This window comes from Cervus elaphus, chromosome 24 (assembly GCF_910594005.1).
Source record: "Cervus elaphus chromosome 24, mCerEla1.1, whole genome shotgun sequence".
NCBI lineage: Eukaryota > Metazoa > Chordata > Mammalia > Artiodactyla > Cervidae > Cervus > Cervus elaphus.
This window is the reverse complement of record NC_057838.1, coordinates 24,595,904-24,619,097: the sequence shown is the minus strand read 5'-3', so window position 1 is coordinate 24,619,097 and position 23,194 is coordinate 24,595,904. Positions and strand designations below refer to the sequence as shown.

Here is a 23,194-nt window from a genome sequence, read left to right as displayed (position 1 = left end):
CTCTGTCCCTCTTCCCTATCACTGCTTTAGAGATAGGCCTATTTGTTCCCTGGATGAGTATGAAAAAAAATGAAATGTTCTTCTCTTCTTGCCTGTAACTCTGTGCAAATTACCTTGGGCTTGACAATTAAGATTCAGAGAAATCCTGGGAGGTGCCCTGGACAGATCTTAGCAGAAGCAGAGTATCCCTAACTTGACTTGGAGAAGAAAGAACTTGCCAAAATGCACAAATTAGGCAACAGTGACTAACTAATTAGTGATTAAGGCCAACACTCTTAATAGAATAACCACAGAGTTTAATGGCAAATCAGAGACTCCTCATCAGATTGGAACTGTGATTTAATTAAACTCTCCCTCCAGCTTCAATACTGTCACTTCTCTGATTTTCTTTTGCCCTCTGGCGGGTCCAGGACACAGAGTGGCTTGCACACAGACTTCTGAGCTGACCATTATATGGCTCTAGTGACTTGGCTAAGTCTCCCAGAGTTACCTTAGCTCCATCCCTGACTGGATGTATGGGATTCAGAGTCCCAGCAAGAAACAGATGAGCTGCTGCAGTGGGCAACTGGAGTTTATGGAAGTATTTGTGCTCTGGACTCAAGAACAAAGAAGGGGCAGTGAAGCACTGTGAGACTAGCCACAGTGGGAAGCTGTAACCCACCTAGGCTACAGGAATGAGGCGAGGAGCCAGAGCCCAGCAAGAGCTGCCACTTTATGTGAGAGGCGGCCTGACAGAGGGCAGCCCAACAACAGCCCAGCAGAGAAGTAACCAGCTGGCAGATAGTGACTCCTCCCTCCTCTCAGCCTCTGATCTCCTATCTGTGCCTCCCACTGGCCAGACCTGACCAGACCAGAGGGTGAGGGTGATGCAGTTTGCCCAGGTCACCCTCCCCAAGTATGGAGCAGGGCAGAGATGGTGGAGGGTAGGTCCTCCGAGGATCAACAGAGAATAGCCAACCCAGATCCCTTAGGTCAACACCAGGCTGCAGGAGGTACTTTAACACTCTGGAAAATGCCTCATTCAAGAAACCTTGTTGTTGTTCTGTGGATTACCACTTTCCTAGATATTCCAGCCTTGATTCATTTTAGTGAAATTATCAGCTAGTGCAAGATGAACTCATTACATGGACCTGAACTTCATTCACAGTTGTGCCATTTATCAACTGAGTCACCATTAGCAAGTCCCTTAAATTCTTCAAACCTCCATATTTCCTCTTGTAAAGACCTTATTAAAAGGTTTCTAAATGACTGGAGGGTTAAATGGAATCACAGAGCCCTTTTATTTATATATATGTCTGATCAATAATAGCAGTAGATGCTAGAACCTTTTGTTGAGTCCTCACGGTTGAGAACTTTCCAAACTTTCTTTGTATGTATGAAGTACTTACTATGAGCTTCACCTACAGCAGGTGCTCAGTAAACACTTGTCGAATTTGTCTTCTGAATGATTTGCACAGTGCTGAGTCAGCATCTATGAACCTGGGACTCCCCACATCCAGGGTATGTGTGTGACTAGAGTTAGGGGCCTGGCACGGAACCCAGACAGAATTTCCAATAAAGGCCCAGAGAGAGAAGAATCAAAAGGATCATGTTAGAAACTAAGAACTGGACAATCAAGACACATAAGCTTTCCCTCAGAAAGAGGCCATGTAGAATTGGAACCAGGTCATATATTGGGGAGACATATGGGCCTCTTAGGAGGGAGGTCAAGGAAGCCTATTGTGGTGTAAGCATTCTGTGTGAATGTCATATGCACATCCCAGCAGAAGTCCAATAATGACTGCCTGGCCCGATGCCCCTGCACTTCCCACCTTCCTTTGGTAAACACCTTAGAGACCCTTGAGGCAGCTCTATCTCTTCTCTGGTACTCAGGTACCTATCCTAGAACAAGAGTCAGCAAAGCCTCAGATGAGCCCAGATTATCTGTCAACTATGAACCCAGGCTCCGTGGACCCCAGCTCTGTGTCCTGTTCTTCATGCCTGAGCTCTTACCCCAAGTTCATGCAGCAGACCCTTTACTCCACGCTTTACTCCAAGCGTGACTGCAGAGAATCATAGCTTCACTGGGCAGCTTACAACCACCCAAGATAGGCCAATAAGAGGCTGAGTGATCAGTCTTTGCCACTGAAGAGTTTGATTTGGAGAGTGTCCTGACTCTATTTCTGTCCCAGCAGGCGTTTGATGCAGGTCAGAAGACTTTCCTAACAGCAGACTACTTGAATGAACCTTTCCGAGTCCAAAGGGCAATGAGTGTTGTCAGTATCATGACCTCTGTCCTCGAGGGTAAGTATTGCTCATTGGAACTTCTTTTCAGTATGCTATGATAAGGCCCATTATATACAGAAGATGGGATGCCCCAAGCTTGTGTCGAGGGGCTCTCATCTCTGTGTCCTGGGATCATAAATACCTACTCTTTTTATGCTCTTGTTCCGTTACCATTTATCAGTGTTTTTTTTTTTTCAACTTTTTTTCAAATTTATTTTTAATTGGAGGATAATTGCTTTACAATGTTGTGTTGGTTTCTGCCATACAACAACATGAATCAGCCTATCAATGTGGGTTTTTAAATGTGGCTAAATTTTCAAAAACAATAGAATCCTGTGAATGAAATCCTCTAGTTCCTTTCTTGTTCAAATTAACATCTACTTTATTTTGTTGTTGTTCAGTTGCTAAGTTGTGTTTGACTCTTTGCGACCCCATGGAATGCAAGACACCAGGTTCCTCTGTCCTCCACTATTCCCTGGAGTTTGCTCAAGTTCATGTCCATTGAGTTCATGATGCTATCTAACCATCTCATCCTCTGTCACCCCCTTCTTCTGCCTTCAATCTTTCCAAGCAACCTGATCTTTCCCAATGAGTCAGCTGTTCGCATCAGGTGGCCAAATTATTGGAGCTTCAGCTTCAGCATCAATTCTTTCAATGAATATTCAGGGTTGGTTTCCTTTAGGATTGTCTGGTTTGATCTTGCTGTCCAAGGGACTCTGAAGAGTCTTCTCTAGCACTACACTTCGTAAGTGTCGATTCTTCGGTGCTCAGTCTTCTTTATAGTCCAACTCTCACATCTGTACATGATTACTGGAGAAACCATAGCTTTTACTATATGGCCCTTTGTCAGCAAAGTGATGTCTCTGCTTTTTTTTTTTTTAATTTGTTTTTATTAGTTGGAGGCTAATTACTTTACAATATTGTAGTGGTTTTTGCCATACATTGACATGAATCAGCCATGGATTTACATGTATTCCCCATCCTGATCCCCCACTCCCACCTCCCTCCCCACCCCATCCCTCTGGGTCTTCCCAGTGCACCAGCCCTGAGCACTTGTCTCATGCATCTAACCTGGGCTGGTGATCTGTTTCACCCTTGATAATATACGTTTCGATGCTGCTCTCTCAAAACATCCCACCCTTGCCTTTTCCCACAGAGTCCAAAAGTCTGTTCTGTATTTCTGTGTCTCTTTTTCTGTTTTGCATATAGGGTTATCGTTACCATCTTTCTAAATTCCATATATATGCGTTAGTATAGTGTATTGGTCTTTATCTTTCTGGCTTACTTCACACTGTATAACGGGCTCCAGTTTCATCCATCTCATTAGAACTGGTTCAAATGAATTCTTTTTAATGGCTGAGTAATATTCCATGGTGTATAGTACCACAGCTTCCTTATCCATTCGTCTGCTGATGGGCATCTAGGTTGCTTCCATGTCCTGGCTATTATAAACAGTGCTGCGATGAACATTGGGGTGCACATGTATCTTTCAGATCTGGTTTCCTCAGTGTGTATGCCCAGAAGTGGGATTGCTAGGTCATATGGCAGTTCTATTTCCAGTTTTTTAAGAAATCTCCACACTGTTCTCCATAGCGGCTGTACTAGTTTGCACTCCCACCAACAGTGTAAGAGGGTTCCCTTTTCTCCACACCCTCTCCAGCATTTATTGCTTGTAGACTTTTGGATAGCAGCCATCCTGACTGGTGCGTAATGGTACCTCATTGAGGTTTTGATGTGCATTTCTTTGATAATGAGTGATGTTGAGCATCTTTTCATGTGTTTGTTAGCCATCTGTATATCTTCTTTGGAGAAATGTCTGCTTAGTTCTTTGGCCCATTTTTTGATTGGGTCATTTATTTTTCTGGAATTGAGCTGCAGGAGTTGCTTGTATATTTTTGAGATTAATCCTTTGTCTGTTGCTTCATTTGCTATTATTTTCTCCCAATCTGAGGGCTGTCTTTTCACCTTGCTTATATATACATATATATGTCTCTGCTTTTTAATCTGGTGTCTAGTTTTGTCATAGCTTTTCTTCCAAGGAGCAAGCATCTTTTAATTTCATGGTTGCAGTCACCATCTGCAATGATTTTGGAACCCAAGAAAATAAAGTCTGTCACTGTTTCCATTTTTTCCCCATCTATTTGCCCTGAAGTGATGGTACTGGATGCCATGATCTTAGTTTTCTCAATGTTGAGTTTTAAGCCAGGTTTTTCACTCTCCTCTTTCACTTTCATCAAGAGACTCTTTGATTCCTCTTAACTTTCTGCCATTACAGTGGTATCCGCATATCTGAGGTTGTTGATGTTTTTCCCAACAATCTTGATTCCAGTTTGTGATTCATCCAGCCCAGCATTTTGCATGATGTACTCTACATGTAAGTTAAATAAGCCTCGATGTACTCCTTTCCCAATTTGGAACCAGTCAGTTGTTCCATTCCTAGTTCTAGCTGTCACTTTTCTTGACCCACATACAGGTTTCCCAGGAGACAGATGGTCTGGTATTCCATCTCTTTAAGAATTTTCTACAGTTTGTTGTTATCCATACAGTCAAAGACTTTAGCATAGTCAACGAAGCAGAAGTACATGCTTTTCTGGAATTCTCTTGCTTTCTCCATGATCCAGCGAATATTGCCGATTTGATCTCTGGTTCCTCTGCCTTTCCTAAACCCAACTTGCACATCTGGAAGTTCTTGGTTCATGTACTGCTAAAGCCTAACTTTAAGGATTCTGAGCATAACCTTGCTAGCATGTGAAGTGAGTGCAATTGTATGGTAGTTGGAACATTCTTTGGCATTGCCTTTCTTTGGGATTGGAATGAAAACTGACCTTTTCCTGTCCTGGGGCTACTGTTGAGTTCTCCAAAGTTGCTGCCATGTTGCAACACTTTAACAGCATCATCTTTTAGGATTTTAAATAGCTCAACTGGAATTCCATCACCTCCACTAGCTTTGTTTGTAGGAATGCTTCCTAAGGCCCACTTAACTTCACACTGCAGGATGTCCAGCTCTAGGTGAGTGACCACACCATCATGGTTATCCAGGTCTTAAGACCTTTTTGGTATAGTTCTTCTGTGTATTCTTGCCACCTCTTCTTAACCTCTTCTGCTTCTGTTAGGTCCTTACCATTTCTGTCCTTTATCATGCCCTTTCTTGCATGAAATGTTCGCTTGATAGCTCCAGTTTTCTTGACAAGATCTCTAGTCTTTCCCATTCTGTTGTTTTCCTCTATTTCTTTGCTTTGCTCATTTAAGAAGGCCTTCTTATTTCTCCTTGCTATTCTCTGGAACTCTGCATTCAGTTGGGTATATCTGCATTTCTTCCTTGCCTTTTACTTCCCTTCTTCCCTCAGCTATTTGTAAAGCCTCTTTAGACAACCACTTTGCCTTTTTGCCTTTCATTTTCTTTGGGATGGTTTTGGCCACTGTCTCTTGTACAATATTATGAACCTCCACCCACAGTTATTCAGACACTCTGTCTACCAGATCTAATCCCTTGAATCTATTTGCCACCTTCACTGTATAATTATAAGGGACTGGATTTAGGTCATACCTGAATGGCCTGATGGTTTTCTGTACTTTCTTCAACTTAAGCCTGAATTTTTCAATAAGGAGCTCATGATTTGAGCCACAGTCAGCTCCAGGTCTCATATAGAGCTTCTCCATCTTCAGCTGCAAATAACGCAATCAATCTGATTTTGGTATTGACCATCTGGTGATGTCCATGTGTAGAGTCATTTCTTGGGTTGTTGGAAAGGATGTTTGCTATGACTAGCATGTTCTCTTGACAAAACTCTGTTAGCCTTTGCCCTGCTTCATTTTGTACTTCAAGGCCAAACTTGCCTGTTTTTCTGGGCATCTCTTGACTTCCTGTTTTTGCATTTTAATCACCTATGTTGAAAAGGACATCTTTTTTTTGGTGTTAGTTCTAGAAGGTGTTATAGGTCTTCATAAAACCGATCAACTTCAGCTTCTTTGGCATCAGTGTTTAGGGTATCAACTTGGATTATTGTGATGTTGAACGTTTGCCTTAGAAACAGAATAAGATCATTCTGTCCTTCTTGGGGTGGCACCCAAGAACTGTGTTTTGGACTCTTTTGTTGACTATGAGGGCTGCTCCATTTCTTCTAAGGGATTCTTGCCCAAAGTAGTAGATAGAATGGTCATTTGAATTAAATTCTCCCATTCCCATCCATTTTAGTTCACTGATTGCTAAGATGACGATGCTCAATCTTGTCATTTCCTATTTGACCACGTCCAATTAACCTTGATTTATGGATCTAACATTCCAGATTCCTATGCAATATTGTTCTTTATCTGCTTCATATGTATTCACAAACTTAGATTTTAAAAGGAGTGATCCAGAACTTCCCTGGTGGTCCAGTGGTTGAGACTCCACACTGCCACTGCATGGGAAGGAGGGGCACGGGTTCAATTCCTCGTTAGGGAATTTCCACATACCATGCAGTATGGGGCAAAAAAGTGATCTAGCACACCCTGGAGAATTTCAAGCTACCACTGAGGTTTGCAAGAAATTTAACAGTCTTTAGTTTTCAAACATGGAAAAATTGTTCCAGTATACTTCATGGCTGTAATTTTTACACCTTATAACTTAATTTTGTCTCAGGCTCACGCTGAGTGTTAGAAGGCAATTTCAGTAAATTAATTGTTAAACTTTACTAAATCCTTATTAATTCAGGTTCCATCAGTCAGGTAGGAATCCACTCAGTCTCCCCAGGGAGGGATCCAAGTTCTAACTACTGACAGCAAACCAAGAGGTGGAGGAAGAGAGCGGCCACCTGACACTTGAGTTCCCCAAGAGCATGGCTGTGCCCTTCTTACCCTGAGTATAAGACTTGTCTCCTTATCCAGCCTTTGTTTTGCCTCAGGGTGTGGAAAGCATGGACTTAGTCATATCCAGTTATTTATCCCCTCTGGACAATTTTTAAATGTCCTGTGCTGGAGGAGGGAGAAGGGAGCTTGGATGCTGGTGTGTCCCTGAGAAGGGGCTCTGGCTCTCCACTCAGTCCGGGGCTGGATTCTCACTGCAGGGGAGGGCACGGTGGGCAATAGACACCGAAAAAAGAAAGAAAGAAAGAAATCTGAGGGACTTGAAAACAGAGCCGATCAGCGCCTTACTTGCTAGCCAGAGGTAGCAAGTCTTAGAGAGAGACTGGCATCCCTGGCACAGCATAACTGTAGGGTAGAATGGGCCAGTAACATATCTACATAGAGAGGCCCGAGGCAGCCTCACAGGCTGCCCTGTGGCCCTGGCATGACAGGAGAGTGTTTGGATGATCCCTTTGTTCCCACTTAAGGCTACAGAAGGAGATGAGTGAGAGTTAAACAGGGAACAGCCATCTCCATGGCTCTCCCACCAGCTACCAGATGGGAACATTGATGACTCATGTGAAATACACTTGGCAATGACTAAGGACCAGCTCAACCCTCCGCCAACCTTGAGATCCCCAGAACTCAGACACAACATCAGATAATGAGTAGTAACAGACTTTGATTTAACCCAAATGAAGTCCCCTAGCTGGGGACTTGATGCATAAATTGAGTTCAGTTACAGGAGGAAAAAGCCTTAAGTCACATTTTTTTGCATACCTGTGTTTGTGTTTTGAAAAATGTGTACCTATTCCAGTAACAACAGTGTGTATGCACTCTCATTTTTCCTCATGGATAACTATTTAATAATTACTCATCAGCAGAGAGTGAGAATTAGAGAGGAGGAGGGAGAAGCTGGAGGAGAGGAAAGGTAGTGAGAAATGCAGGTCTGGAAGACTGGAGGACTGAAATGGAGAAACACGGCAGGATTTCTGGGTGGTGACAAGCTGGGAGCAGTCAGCATAGTTTTGTTATTTTTTCCAACCCAGTTCAGTAGGTTGGGTGCAGGTACAGAGTTGTCTGCATGTTGGGTTTGTTCAGAGTGGGGTTTTGCCAGGAAAGTACAATGGAGGAGGAGCTGGAAAGGGAACATAGGGTTGCCAGGGCATATAAGGAGGGGTAGACATGAAATCTGATCTGGGTAAGTTGAGAAGCAAAGACATGATCCCTATGAAGCAAAATGGTTAAAAAGTGTACAGTCCATGGTTTAAAGGACCGAATGGGGACAGAGGTTGGGGTGCACTTGCTAGACAACAGGAAACGGTAATCAGAGCGAGAGAGGGTGAGCACTGAAGTGGAAGTGGGAGGTGGTAGTTATTAGTAATTACAAGGTCTGGGGGCTGGCCATGGGGTGGGGTTCTGAGTCCGTGCCTGGCTGATAGTTGTCACTGACCACACCTGTGATGCAGAACTTGAGGAGTCTAAACAGAGGTGCCCACCCTGCTTGACCAGCTTGGCTCAGAAGTATCTTATCTGGGATTGCTGCCCCACATGGGTGAAGCTCAAGACGCTTCTCTTCGCAATTGTGATGGACCCCTTTGCAGAGCTCACCATCACCCTGTGCATCGTGGTGAACACCGTCTTCATGGCCATGGAGCACTATGGCATGAGCCCCGCCTTCGAAGCCATGCTCCAGATCGGCAACATTGTGAGTGAGGAATGCTGCCCACGCTGTCAGGGCGGGGGCAGCTCTGGGTAGGGTGGCGGCATGCCCTCAGTCACTGGAGTGTTGATGTAGCTGGCTGAGAGCAAGGGAACAGTGTGGGAGATGCGTGGACACTAAGCACAGAAAGTCAAGTCTGGAGGACCAGGCTACGCTGGTGGGAATTGCTTTCAGATAAACAAACCCAGGGAAGTGGACTGAGAGAGCCCTGACCTAGGGGCAGCAGGTCCCCCTTCCCCCTTTACAGAACTTAGGAAACCCCACCCCCACCCCACTGAATTCTCAGGACTGTAGCTGCCTCTACCTTGAAATGACGATAAATGCCACTTTCCCATCTAGAGACAGCCTATGGACTTGCACATTTCCTTCCAATTCTATGGCTTTTGTGACTGCAAAACACAGTGGCTATGGTTTTTCAGTTCTGTCTTTTAAGAGCTGAAAGGGGACGGGAGGGAGGGAAAGATAAAGAGGAGGGAACATGGGACTGTGGTTGCTGTCATCACGTAAGCATCAGGGAGTCCCAACTTTTTTTTTAATCTGGTTTAGACAGGACTCTCCTTTAAATTTTTTCCTCCAGAACTTTTTAGTATTGTTTTCTTTTAGCAAGATAAAATCCTACCAGATTTCCCTACATGCTGAGTAAAGTATCAGACTCAGAGGAGAACTATCCTCAGCCTGTGTCCCCATACTAACAATGGCCAACTTTATTTGACCACCTACTTCAGACCCCACATGACCTCAGATGCTTCTCATCGGTTATCTTATTTTATTTTCACAAAAACCCAATATAGTAGGTGCTATTATTATGCCCTTTCACAGATGGAAAAACCAAGGTGCAGGAGGTTAAATAATTTGCCCAAGGTCCTAGAGGTGAGCAAGTGGTAGCATCAAGATTTGAACCCAGGCCAACTGGCTCTGAAGGTCACACTTCTCAACTCTTGAGTGCTAATCCCCTTTACAGGACTGCTAGTGTATGTGTGTGTGTGTGAGGGAGCAATTGTGCATGTGAGTGTATGTGTGTGTATGTGAGTGTATGAGAATTGCACCAGAGCAAATGACAGGGAGTGTGTGCATGTGTGTATGGGCACACACATGCACACAAGAAAAGCAGAAGCTGAGAGGTCGGGGTCCTGCCTCCATGTTCCCCCCAGTGTCCACTCCACTGGGTGGCTTACCAGGTCCACCAGGACCATACAGCTCTTCTAGCTCCTTGCAGGCTGCAGACAGGTAGATGGAGGTGTCCCAGAGGAAATGTGACTTCTCTGGAAATCTCTCCTGTCCCCAGAATTCACGGATGTGAAAAGGAGGCCAGTTGGTTCTGGGACGCTGTGGAGCCAGCGTGCCTTACATTTCAGCAGCAAGTAGGCTGCTGTACTGTGCTGTGCTACGCTATACTTAGTCACTCCATCACGTCTGACTCTCTGCAGCCCCATGGACTGTAGCCCACCAGGCCAGAATACTGGAGTGAGTTGCCATGCCCTCCCCCAGGGGATGTTCCCAACCCAGCAACAGGACTGGGGTCTCCTATGTTGCAGGCAGATTCTTCCAGCTGAACTACCTGGGAAGCCCCAGCACACAGGCTAAGAAGTCATATTCTATTTAAAGTTGATCTGGAAAGGGGAAAGGGAAAGAGAAGGGAGAGCTTATTGCCAAGAGTCATCATAGACCCTAAGGGTCCTATGAAAGAGATCTCTGAGCCCACACCTGATTTTACAGTTGGAGAAGTTAAGGCAAGAAAGACTAAAGGCCTTTACTGCTGTGACAGAGTCCAGTGTTGTTTTTTGAAAAGAAAGAAAGGCAGGCACTGTGTGGTGCTTATTCTAAGTCAGGTGCTTTATAAATGTCATCTCAGCATTGCAACAGTGCTACGAGGTTCTCACCACCTCACAGCCCAAAAGAGAGCATTAAGACTCAGAGAGGTTAAGTATCTTGCCAAGGTAACACAGATGGTGAAAGGAGCCAGAGGAGACCAAGGTCTCTCTAGGGCACAGGACCTCACCCCCCAACACACCACACCACACCACACCACACTGACTTGCCTACAAAAGACACTCAGGAGATGCTCTTTGCATCTCATAGGTGTAGTCTTATGGCATCAGGAAAGTCCCTTAAACTCTCAGTCATTTCCTTTTCTGTAAAAGGGATGTAACTGCTTCTGTTTGCCAGGCTGGCAAGAAGCTCTGATGAGAGCAAATGAAAGAAAACTCCTGGCCGGGTCTTTGGTTTCTTCCTTACCTGTCTCCTCCTTTCCCTGCTGGTTGTTGCGTGACCTGAGCCTGGCCTTAACCTCTCTCAGCATCATAATTCTGTCCTGCCTAAGACCATTAAAGATACTTTAGAGCTGAAAGAATCTTAGAGACAATGTATCATTATTGTTCCTGCTAATAGCTATTATTGATTAATGAAGAACTATCTGCTGGGACCTTTGCTAAGAACTGCATATGCATTATCTCACTTAAGCCCATCACGTTGTTGTTGCTTCGTCGCTCAGTCGTCTCCGACTCTTTGTGACCCCGTGGACTGTAGCCCAACAGGCTCCTCTGTGCATGGGATTTCCCAGGCAAGAACACTGGAGTGGTTTGCCGTTCCCTTCTCCAGGGGATCTTCCCAACCCAGGGATCAAACCCAGGTCTCCTGCATTGACAGGCGGATCCTTTACCAGTGAGCCACCAGCAAAGCCCAAAGCCCATCATATAGATGAGGAAAATGAAGTATAGAGGATGCACTCCTTGTCCAAGCTCATACAAGCTAGGAATGGCTGAGTTGGTATTTTTACCTGGGCCTGTGTTGCCCCACAATCCCTGCCTTTAAACAACTGAACCAGATTGACCTCTTATTTACATAATTATATAATAATTATTGTCCTAATGATTATCCACTTACTCTGTGTCCAACACCATTCAAATGGAAACACTGAATCATGGAAACACTAACGCATATTACCTGAACACTGGTCCATGGATTGCTCTATGCTGCCTCACTGAGTGTTCCCGTCCCTCGTCCTTTAGGAGTCTGCAGATGATATAGAAAGTGAATAAAAATGAAGTAAGGGGGTTTGCCACTCTATAAACAAGACATTTCTCCCCTGCCGTTTGTCATTGCCCACAACCTCACAGACCCCGCTGAGATGAATCCCTGTTTCTGTCTGCAGGTATTTACTGTGTTTTTCACTGCTGAAATGGTCTTCAAAATCATAGCCTTGGACCCCTACTATTACTTCCAGAAGAAGTGGAACATATTTGACTGCATCATCGTCACCGTGAGCCTGATAGAGCTGGGCGCAGCCCGGAAGGGGAGCCTGACAGTGCTGCGGACCTTCCGCCTGGTAATGTGCTCTCTTGGTGATTTGGGGAACCCCTGCCGTGACATCCAGGGAGGCTCTCTGCTGGAAACAGACTCTGTCCTTTGGGGACTCCACCTGCTGACTTCCTCTTCCGTCCCTGTGGGAGGATGCAGGTGCGGCTCCTGGGAGACTTGGTGCTTTCCACTCATTCAGAGTGGGGCCCTTCCCTCTCCAGGGCCCCCTCATCTGCCCCAAGAGGGGAATGCCCATCACCCCATTGTTCTCTTACCAAATACAGTAGATGACAATCACAGCAGCTACTGTTTCCTGATCCCTGGCGATACATGAAGCACAAAGCTAAACCCTCAACACAACCCGCCTCGTTTTAGGCTTACATCACCGGGAGAGAGTTGCTTTTACTATCCCCACAGAGAGATGAGGAAAACTGAGACAGACTGGTTAAGTGCTGACCCAGTCTCCCCGCTGCTGAGTGAGCCTCGGATGTGCACTTCGAAGCCCGGCTGCCCAACTCCAGTCCCCCCTCCCCAACTCGAGTCCCCCCTCCCCTCATCTCAAGGAAGTCATCTTCCCTGGGTCCCCAAATCACTGCCCCAACGTCTCACCCACCTCAGAAACCACCTCCTACTAGTCTCTTGTCCAGGCTCTTCTCCCAGCTCAGTTCTGGGACGCCCTCTACCAAAGGGGTTCCCCTATTCTTAACAAAAGCGATGTCCCCATGTCATCTGTGTCTGTAAGGCAAATCACCAACCTCGTTTTATTTCTTCAAGAATATTGTGGCCCCAGGAACTCCCTAATGGTCCAGTGATTAGGATTCTGCCCTTTCACTGTTGGGGGCCAGAGTTCAATTCCTGCTCCAGGAACTGAAGTCCCACAAGCTGCGCTAAGTGCCAAAAAAAGGATACTCTGACCCCTGTACTTCATATCATTTTGGAATCAACTTGCCAAGTTACATACCCACATACACATAAAATTGTTGGGGTTTTTTTCTATTGGGATTGTAATAATACCTAGATCAGTTTGGGAAAAAAATATAACCTTTACGTTATGTAGTCTTCTGATCCATGAAAATGGCACACAATCCATTTATTTTAGCCTTTCAATAGTTTTATAATTTCTCTGTGAGGGACTCCCTGCATATTTTTTGTTAGATATATTCCTAGATATTCCCTACTTCATTATGCTATTTCAAGTGAAATCTCTTTTTAAATGTTCTTTTCCAGTTTTTTTTTGCTAACATTTTGCTATTTATATTTTTGTATCAGATAGCTCTCTTATTAATTCTCATGATTTATCTATGCAGTCTTTTAAATTTGTTAACACAATCATATCATATGCAAATGATGAGCTTTGTTTCTTTTCTAATCTTTATGCCATTTGGTTCTTTTTATTACATTACTGTGCTGGTCAGGACATCCAGTACACTGTTGAAAAGAAGTGTTAATAGCAGACATTCTTGCTGTTTTCCTGATCTCAAAGAAAATGCTTTCAGTATTTCAGCATGTCTGATATTTGTGGCAGAATTCTTTTTTTTATCAGTTTAGGAGGCTCTCTTTTGTTAAGAATATTAATCATGACTGGATGTTTAATTTTATTAGACAGTTGTTCTGCATGATTAAGATAATCACATGATTTTCACTAATCGGTTAAAGTGGTGAATTATACTAATTGATTTTCTAATGTTAAGTCAACCTTGCATTCCTGGGACAAACCCGACTTGATCCTGATTTTTTTTTATATATACATTGGGAAATTCAGGTCACCAGTAATTTTTTTTTAATTTGCATCAATATTGATGAGTAATATTTGGCCTGTAATTTTCTTTACTTTCATTGTCCTTGCTAGATTTTAGTATCTAGGTATCAAGGTTATCCTTGTTGTTCAGTCAGTTGTGTCTGACTCTGTGACCCCATGGATTGCAGCACGCCAGGCTTCTCTGTCCTTCACCATCTCCTGGAGCTTGCTCAAACTCTTGTCCATTGAGTCAGTGATGCCATCCAACCATCTCATCCTCTGTCATCCCCTTCTCCTACCTTCAATCTTTCCCAGCATCAGGGTCTTTTCTAATGAGTTGGCTCTTCACATCACATGGCCAAAGTACTGGAGCTTCAAGGTTATCCTAATCTCCATAAAAATAAAGATTAGGATATCAAGGTTATCCTAATCTCCTTAAAAAGGGGTGAGGAACATTCCTCTCTTTCTACACCCGATCTTTGGGTAAGATTGGAATTATTTGTTTCTTATATGTATAGTAGAATTCAATAAAAAAGCCATCTGGAGGTCGAGATTTTCCATTAGTGATTTAGTTTTCTTAATGTCTGTGAAACTAGTCAGATTTTCTGTTTCTCCAATTGGTTTTGGTAAGTTATGTTTTTTCTAAAAATTTTCCTTTCTTATCTGAATTTTCAAGTTTATTGACATAAAGTTGTATATGCTATGCTGTTATTTTTTAATGTTCCATATCATGTGTACTTGCTATCTTTGTCTTTCTTTAAAAATAGTGATTTGTGCTTTCTCTTATCTTTTTATATTAGTCTTGCCGAAGATCATCAATTTTATTAGTCTTTTCAAAGAACCAACTTTCATCTTGTTGATCCTCTCTACTTCATTGATGTTTTCTATTTCAATTAATCCTGCATAATTGCATCCTCTGTTCTACATATTTTATTTTTTCTAACTTCTTAAGACAGAATTTTCAACCTTTTTTCTTTTCCAATCTATTCATCGAAGACTTCAATTTCCTTCTAAGAACTGCTTTAATATTTAGAATTTTCCATATTTTTGGTTCTAAATATTGCCTAATTTCAAATTTGATTTTTTTCTGTGATTCAAAGGTTAATTAGAAGCATGGTTCTTAATTTTGATTTCTTTATGCCGTGGAGTTCCAGCTTGATTGTATTGTGCTCAGAGAACATACACTGTATGATTTCAATGCTTTGAAATTTATTAATAATCTCCTTTTGGCTCAGTACAGTGAAAATATTCCTTATGTGCTTGAAAAGAGTGTCTTCTGCAGTTGTAGGGGGCAACATTCTGCATATATATCCACTGGGTAGAGAAAGTTCTTTATATGGTCCAGATATTCTATATCCTTGCTTATTTTTGTCTGCTTGTTGTAGCAATTACTGAGATGGTAGTGTGTAAAAATATCTCCCACTCTGATTACAGCATGGTATGTTTCTCCTTATGGTTCTGCCTTAAGGCTATGTTCTTAAATGCATACATATTTTAAGTTATTATATCTTCCCAGTAGAGTAAAATGTTTATCCGAGAGAATGGACCTTCTTTATCCCTAGAAATGCTTTCTGTTTGATATTAATTAAGCAACTCTGTTTTCTTTTAGTTTAGAATTTTCCTGATATATCTTTATCCATCCTTTTACTTCCAGCTTTTGTGTATCTTTAAGGTTTTTATATGCCTGTTATAAATGGTAGACAGATTTTAGATTCTTATTCAGCTCTGACAATCTACTTTTTGTCTTCTAACCAAAGCATTTAGCCCACTTATTTTATGGTGAATACTGATATATTTGGATATGTGTCTATCATTATATTCTGGGTTTTCTATTTGCTTCCTCTGTTCTAGCATTTTTGTTCTGTGCCTCTTCTTGATTTATTTTGAACTGTTTGTTTTTCCTTGTTCCATTTTTCTCTTTTATTGGTTTGGAAATACTCTGTTTCTATTCTTTGAGTGGTTACCTTAGAAATGAGAGCAGGTATTGTTAATCAAAGTCAAAAGTTAGCTAAAGTCTTTACTTTCCAGGTCAACTTTTATTCTAGTTCCCCCTTCCCAGCTTCCTATTTTATTAAGTATTTTAATTTTATCTTGCTTTTTAAAAGCTGTATGACTTAATCAATTATAAATTATTCAAGACTTGTGCCAGCAATACCCAAAATTCAATAGCTTAGTCCAATAAAAGTATATCCCTCACTCAAGTCGGAGTCTTATGCAAGTCAGTCAGCTCTAGGTGGGACTCCTTTTAGAAGGGACTGTGCCATGTATGAAGAAGGCCTCTACAACCTTCAAAACTTGCCTCCTCCTTGTGGAAATATGACCAACTTACACAGTCAAAGACTTTATCAGTCAGGGCTCATGATTTCTTTTGTAATACAATTTCTTCAAAACTTAGATGAATTCAGATGTCTCTGTGTATCATACACTCAGAGTGCTTTCTTTGGCCAGGTTCTCTGTTCTGCTCTGTTTCTTTGCTTTCTTGTCCCCACACCTCTCTCCCTCAAAGGGTGGCTATACCATTAATATGATCTTTGCTAAGATGTGCTTCATTTCATTGAAACCTTTAACTGGTCTTGAACACATAAAGACTTAATCTCATGGCCTACTCTTTGAGGTCTAAAGCAGTGTACTTCCCTAAAGCCATACAGCCAAGTGACTCAGTTATACATTAAACTTCTGGATTCTGTCTCCTTTTGTTTATGATCAATGAGCCAAATATCCCCAGAGCACATTTATTTCTTATAAAGTCTGTTTAAATAATTAGTTAGTTTAGGCTGTGTTCATCTTGGTTATGGCATGCGGGATCTTCCTCGTGTCGTGTAGAATCTTTTGTCGTAGCGCACAGGGTTATACACAGACTCTCTAGTTATGGCACAGAGTGCACAGGCTTCAGTAGTTGTGGCGTGTGTGCTTGGCTGCCCCATAGCAGGTGAGACTTTAAAAAAAATTATTTTTAATTGGAAGATAATTGCTTTCCCATGTTGTGTTGATTTCTGACATACAACATGAATCAATCATAGGTGCATATATGTCCACTCCCTCTTGAACCTCCCTCCCCTCCCACCCCATACTAACCTTCTAGATTGTCACAGAGCACTGGGTTGAACTCCCTGCATCATGCAGCAAATTTTCACTGGCTATCTATTTTACATATGGTAATGTGTGTGTTTCAATGCTACTGTCTCAATGTGTCCCACCCCCACCCTGGCCCGCTATGTCCACAAGTCTCTTCTCTATGTCTGGCATGTGGGATCCTAACTGCCCAACCAGGGATCGAACCTGTGTCCCCCACATTGCAAGGCAGATTGTTAACCACTGGATCACCAGGGAAGTCTGCCTTACAATGTCTTAACAGTTGGTTACAAGACAGTTGGTTAAAACGTAACTAATTACAACTGACACATGATACTAAGTTTCTGTTCTACAGACCCATCCCCTAGGGCTGCTAGCTCATGATCCACCCAGAATTGTTACAGGCAATCATTTTGCCCATGCAACACAAATCAGCACTTTCCAAGCCTTCTGTCAGTTTCCTTGCTATCCATCACATGATCACTAAGCCCCTGCCACATATCTGATGTTGTTGAAATGGTTCTCTTCAACATACAAATTTCTACATTAATCAAGAGAAGTACAACTAGTTGTGGTGACAGTCTCTAAATCTGTGAGTCAGCATAACAGAGGTTTGTGTTTATAGCATATTCCATACTGATTGGGAAACTCTCCTTGTGTGTCTGCTCCAAGTAGTGACGCAAGGATCCGGGACAGTGTGGTGTCTCCCATCTTCAGTGGGTGGCCTCCATGGGGACCATGGGAGGAGAAGAGAAAGTGCACGGTGTTTTATGGCTCTGCCTGAAATTGGTGCATGTTACTTCTGTTTCCATCTCCATTCTATCAGCTGTAACTCGATAATATGATCTCAACTATTTGCAAGTAAAGCTGGAAAACAGTATTCTTTTGTGGCTGAGAGGAGTAAAAGTGAATAGTGCCCATAGAGCCAGTCTCTCCCCTACCCCATGAGACTTTACCGTTGTGTCCATTCAGCGTTTGTTTAAGAGTCATTCTCATACTTAGCACTTCCTTGCTCTTTTTCCATTCTTTCATATAATACGTTCCTTCTGGGATCACTTTCTTTCTGCCTGACGTACATCATTTAGAATTTCTTCCAGTGAGTGCCTTCTGGCAGTACTTCTCTCAGTTTTATCTAAAATTTGCCATTCAATTTGCCATTCTCTTGAGAGATATTTATTATGGGACCTTTCCTTAATGGTGGGAGAATTCCTGTTATACTGTCTACCTTAGGCAGCACTGGTTTGTGTTTCCTGCTTGCTATGCCTCATGAGACTATTAAAACTTATGCTCAGATTCACTCAGTTTTACAAATGCCTTTGGGTAAAACCTGACTTCAGAAATCTAGTTATATCTCTGAACTCACATAATTATGTAATTTTTGGTCAAAGAATTACTTTATTGACAGATCATCAATGCATTTAAGATTTTATTATCTAGCATTTTGAGTAACTTTTTGATGGAAAAGGGAACCCAAGGGGGACCCAATATAGTCTTCCATATTACTCTATCTTCTGATATTTTTCACAAGTTCAAGGCCATTTCCTCACCAAATGGTGACTTCTTTAGTGGAGGACAAATATTAGACTTACTTTGCATTCTGTTCCAAAGGGAAAGCATCCTCATTAATGGAAGTTCCTGATTAAATCTAAAGTAAAAATGAAAAAGTCTCTCAGTCGTGTTCGACTCTCTGCAACCCCGTGGACTGGAGTGGGCAGCCTTTTCCTTCTCCAGGGGATCTTCCCAACCCAGGGATCGAACCCAGCTCTCCCACACTGCAGGTGGATTCTTTGCCAGCTGAACCACCTACCCGCTGAGCTACTGCTCTAAGGTGAACACAGACTGCCCCCCCCCCCCCCATCACACAGAAAAATAAATGTAGAGCTGCCTGTATGAGAGGATTAAGCCCACTCCCTCGGGGCTGATTGCGGTGTTGGGTGATAAAACTGCTGCTACTCTGTCCAGTGCAGCCTCACAGCACCTTAACCAGAACCTGGCTCTTAGTGTCATGTGTTAGTTGCTCAGTCATGTCCGACTCTTTGCGACTCCATGGACTGTATCCCGCCAGGCTCCTCTGTCGGTAGAATTCTCCAGGCAAGAATACTGGAGTGGGTTGCCATTTCCTTCTCCAGGGGATCTTCCCGACTCAGGGAGCAAACCCGGGTCTCCTGCATTGCAGGTGGAAGCTTTACCGTCTGAGCTACTAAGGAAGCTACTAGGCTCTTAGTAAGTGCTCCATAAATACCCCATGAAAGCTGAGCTCACATATTTCTTTCTAACAAATTAGAGAACCACACAAATATATTTTTTAAATGTTTAAACATCTTTATGCATGGCGCTTTGCTCTCTTGTGGGACTTAGCACATTTGGGTTTACAGTGAAGACTTTCTGGGTCTTTGCCTTTATCGTTACAACTAAATCATTGTTTCCATGAGGACAAGAGCCTGCATGCCACTTTCGATATACCTCACAGGCTAGTACAGTGTCTAGTGTGCATGTGGCTGGTGTTCAGCAAAGTAGGTAGATTGGTTGGTCAAGTAAATAAACCTCTGAAATCACAGATATTTGCCATTTCAGAGCTGGTGGGGATTAAAGGTGCTGTCCACAGCCTCAGGACAAGAAATGCCCTAAGACAATGATTAGCCAATACCTATCAAATGCAGTGGATTGTGCCCTACCTGCAGGAGGCTAGCCTCTATTCAGGTCAAAGGTGAGCTCTTCTCATGCATTTATGAGCTCCGTCATACCCCACCCCACCCCATAGAGTAGATCCACATTCAGGAGGCTTGTGGCTACAGAGCAGAGTACATGTCACAAGACCACGACCCCAGTGTGAGACGCCTGACTTGGCCACAGTCAGTGGAGCACACTAGTACATACAGGGTTGGTCATGTCTTTGAGTAACAGGTAACATAGGTAGAAAGGTCTCTGAAAGCAGTTTCTGGGATCAACCCATGCTAATGAAGTGAGTTGCCATGTGCTTTTCCCAGATCTTTGGTTTCTGACCAAGACTTGAGATGAAAGGTGATGATGGTCAGCTTCCAGGACCTGACACAGTCTCTGTTTCTCTGCAGCTGCGGGTCTTCAAGCTGGCCAAGTCCTGGCCAACCTTAAACACGCTCATCAAAATCATCGGCAACTCGGTCGGGGCCCTGGGGAACCTGACCATCATCCTGGCCATCATTGTCTTCGTCTTTGCTCTGGTTGGCAAGCAGCTCCTGGGGGAAAACTACTGCCAAAAGCGGAAAAAAATTTCGGCGCCCAATGAAGATTGGCCACGCTGGCACATGTACGACTTCTTCCACTCCTTCCTCATTGTCTTCCGGATCCTCTGTGGAGAGTGGATTGAGAACATGTGGGCCTGCATGGAAGTTGGCCAGAAGTCTATCTGCCTCATCCTTTTCTTGACAGTGATGGTGCTGGGCAACCTGGTGGTGAGTGCATGGGCAATGCAGGAGACTTCAGGGTTACCCTAGAAAGCTTTGACATTGCACATGTGCTGCCACATTGCACCTCCCTGACAGAAAGGCCTTCAAACTTTTCAAAGATGTGTGGCGTACATCATGACAACTGTCCATTGGGAGGCAGCAGGAATAAGCTTATGTGACAGAGCAGGAAAGACCTGGTTTGGAAGCCCAGCTCCACCTCTCATAAAGTTGGGTGATCCCGTGCAAGAGACAATCCCCTGAGTTTTAATTCCCTTAAAATAAAAAAAAAAAAAATAGTGCTTACTCACGGGCTTACTGGGAGAATTAAATTACAGGAACAATATATGCAAATTGCCTAGTGCAGCGTCTGAGCTATGGCAGAAAGTCAATAAATGTTAGCTGTTAGTTGTTGAAGGAATATTTCCCTTCCCCACTGTAGGGGGTATCAGGAGATTTTTTTGGAGGGCGGGGGGAGGGTAGGGAATAAGAACTGACTGATATCTTGGAGCTACATGGGTTCTAGCTAATAGCAGGAGGGCAAGCACAATGGGACTAGAGGAAGGAGGTAGGTTATAAACAACATGCAACATCATGATGACAATAACAAAGCCCACTCCCAGGTTTGGGGGAAGTCCCTCTGGAGGCCTTTTTCACAATTGGCCCCACCACCCCTTCTCTGTCCCAGCCTGGCTCCTCCCCTCAGCTTGTGTCCACCCTCTCAAGTTCCAGGTGCTCTTGCTCTCCTAGCTGTGGCCTGGTAGGGGGAAGGTGTGACTTCTAGGAACCTTTTTCTCTCTATTTTTTTATTGAAGTATAGCTCATTTACAACATTGCATTAGTTTTAGATGTATAGCTTAGCAATTTGTTTTTTTCCCATTATGGGTGATTACAGGATATTGAGTATGATTCCCTGTACCATACTGTAAATTCTTACTGCTTTTCTATCTCATGTATAGTAGTTTGTATCTGTTAATCCCTTATTCCTAATTTATCGTTCCTCCTCCCACCTTTCCCCTTTGGTAACCATAGTTTATTTCCTATGTCTGTGAGTCTGTTTCTATTTTGTATATTCATATTTATTATTTTTTAGATTCCACATATAAGTGATATCATATAGTAAGTTTTTTTGTTTGACTTATTCCACTAAGTATTATATCCTTTAGGCCCATCCATGTTGCTGAAAATGGCAAAATATATTCTTTTATGGCTGAGTAATATTCCATTGTGTATATGTGTGTGTGTGTATACGCACTGCGTCTTGAGTCAATCATCTGCTGATAGACATTTCGGTCACTTCCATGTCTTAGAGGAGCCCCTTTCCTATTGCCCTGGAAGTCAACCAACCTGAATTCTTTTCCCATAAGAATTTTACAGATAAAGGAAAACTAAACCATAAGAGGGGATGAAAAGACAAATCTGGGCTCTTCAAAGTCTTTCCTACCAGGGTTCCTGAGCCAGGGCAGCCTTCTACCCACTCTCTGAATAGGGGGCTGGACAGAACACCTTTCCTCCAAGCTGAGCTCCCCATCCTTGCAGAGTCACAGGGGGCCCTGTCCCTGAAGCAGGAAGTTTGCCTCTCTGAGCATTTTTACATCCTCATGTCATTTCCTCTTCACAACCACTCTGAAAGGTAGGGAATCCCCACTCCCTGCTGGTAGGGGAAGGACATGAATTTGGAAGCAGAGAGGAGATGTACCCAGGATTCCAGAGTGAGCAGTTGAACCAGGGTATGGCTGATAAGGGTGGCCCTGGGGCATGCCCAGGCCTGCTCCCTTTGTTGTCCCTTAATGTCCCTTTGCTCGGCAGGAGTGACCCTCCACTATGGCGGAGAATACTTCTAGGCCCTGTCCACGTGAAGCGGGTCTCTTAAGGGCATCCCCGAGGCTCCTCTCAGTCGCTGTCAGAATGTCCACTCCCCCAAGAAGAAAAGCATCTTGGGTGGGCAGGAGAGGCCCAGGCGTGGCTGTCCTGCCATCCAGCTGCCAACCCGGCGGGGCCATGGAAGGGCTCAGCTCACCGACTGAGTGACCCACCCTTCTGCACCTTCTCTCCAGGTGCTTAACCTGTTCATCGCCCTGCTGCTGAACTCCTTCAGCGCCGACAACCTCACGCCACCTGAGGACGACGGTGAGGTGAACAACCTGCAGGTGGCCTTAGCGAGGATCCAAGTGTTTGGCCAGCACACCAAGAGGGCTCTTTGCAGTTTCCTCAGTCGGCCCTGCTTGCTCCCCTGGCCCAAGGCAGAGCCCCAGTTGGTGGTGAAACTCCCACTTTCCACCTCCATAGCCAAGAACCACATTGCTGCTGACACAGCCCTGGGGAGCCCCGGACGGCTCCCAGCTCTCAGAAGCCCCAGGGATGACCACAGTGACTTCATCACTGATCCTAACATATGGGTCTCTGTGCCTATTGCTGAGGGTGAATCCGACCTGGATGACTTGGAGGAGAATGGTGAGGAGGATGCTCAGAGCACCGGGCAGGAAGCGATCCCCCAAAGGCAGGTGAGAGTTCTCCCATGGGATAACCACAGGAAGCAGGGAGGGGCCTCAGGGCTGGAGTGACCAGGGGCAGTAGGGAAATTTTAATAAGAGGTTTTCCAACCTCAGGGCTGGTGCAGCCTTGAAGAGCCCCAGGCAAGCCAGGTATAAGAGCCCTAGATGTTAGGAAGCACAGGCCATGCCAAGCTCTCTGGAGAAGGTTGCATTTAAGCAGGGCATTCGGGGAGCAGGGGCAGTGTCTGATCCCCTGGCCACCTGGAGATGCTTGAAAATGTCTTTCCTACAGCTGCCCCATTCATTCCACCCAACCGGGGCTCTGTGCAGGAGATGCTAATAAGATTCCTCTAAGAAC

The 23,194-nt window shown here is 43.9% G+C and overlaps 1 protein-coding gene across 1 annotated transcript in view; it reads left to right on the top strand.

The window, feature by feature from the left end:
- Nucleotides 1-23,194, top strand: part of SCN10A (sodium voltage-gated channel alpha subunit 10) — an 87,742-nt gene that overhangs the window by 38,694 nt on the left and 25,854 nt on the right. Inside the window, exons 12-16 of the mRNA XM_043885628.1 lie at nucleotides 2,175-2,283; nucleotides 8,559-8,797; nucleotides 11,964-12,137; nucleotides 19,991-20,350; nucleotides 22,399-22,845. Coding sequence (XP_043741563.1) covers nucleotides 2,175-2,283; nucleotides 8,559-8,797; nucleotides 11,964-12,137; nucleotides 19,991-20,350; nucleotides 22,399-22,845 — 1,329 coding nt within the window. The remainder of the gene's footprint in view (nucleotides 1-2,174; nucleotides 2,284-8,558; nucleotides 8,798-11,963; nucleotides 12,138-19,990; nucleotides 20,351-22,398; nucleotides 22,846-23,194) is intronic.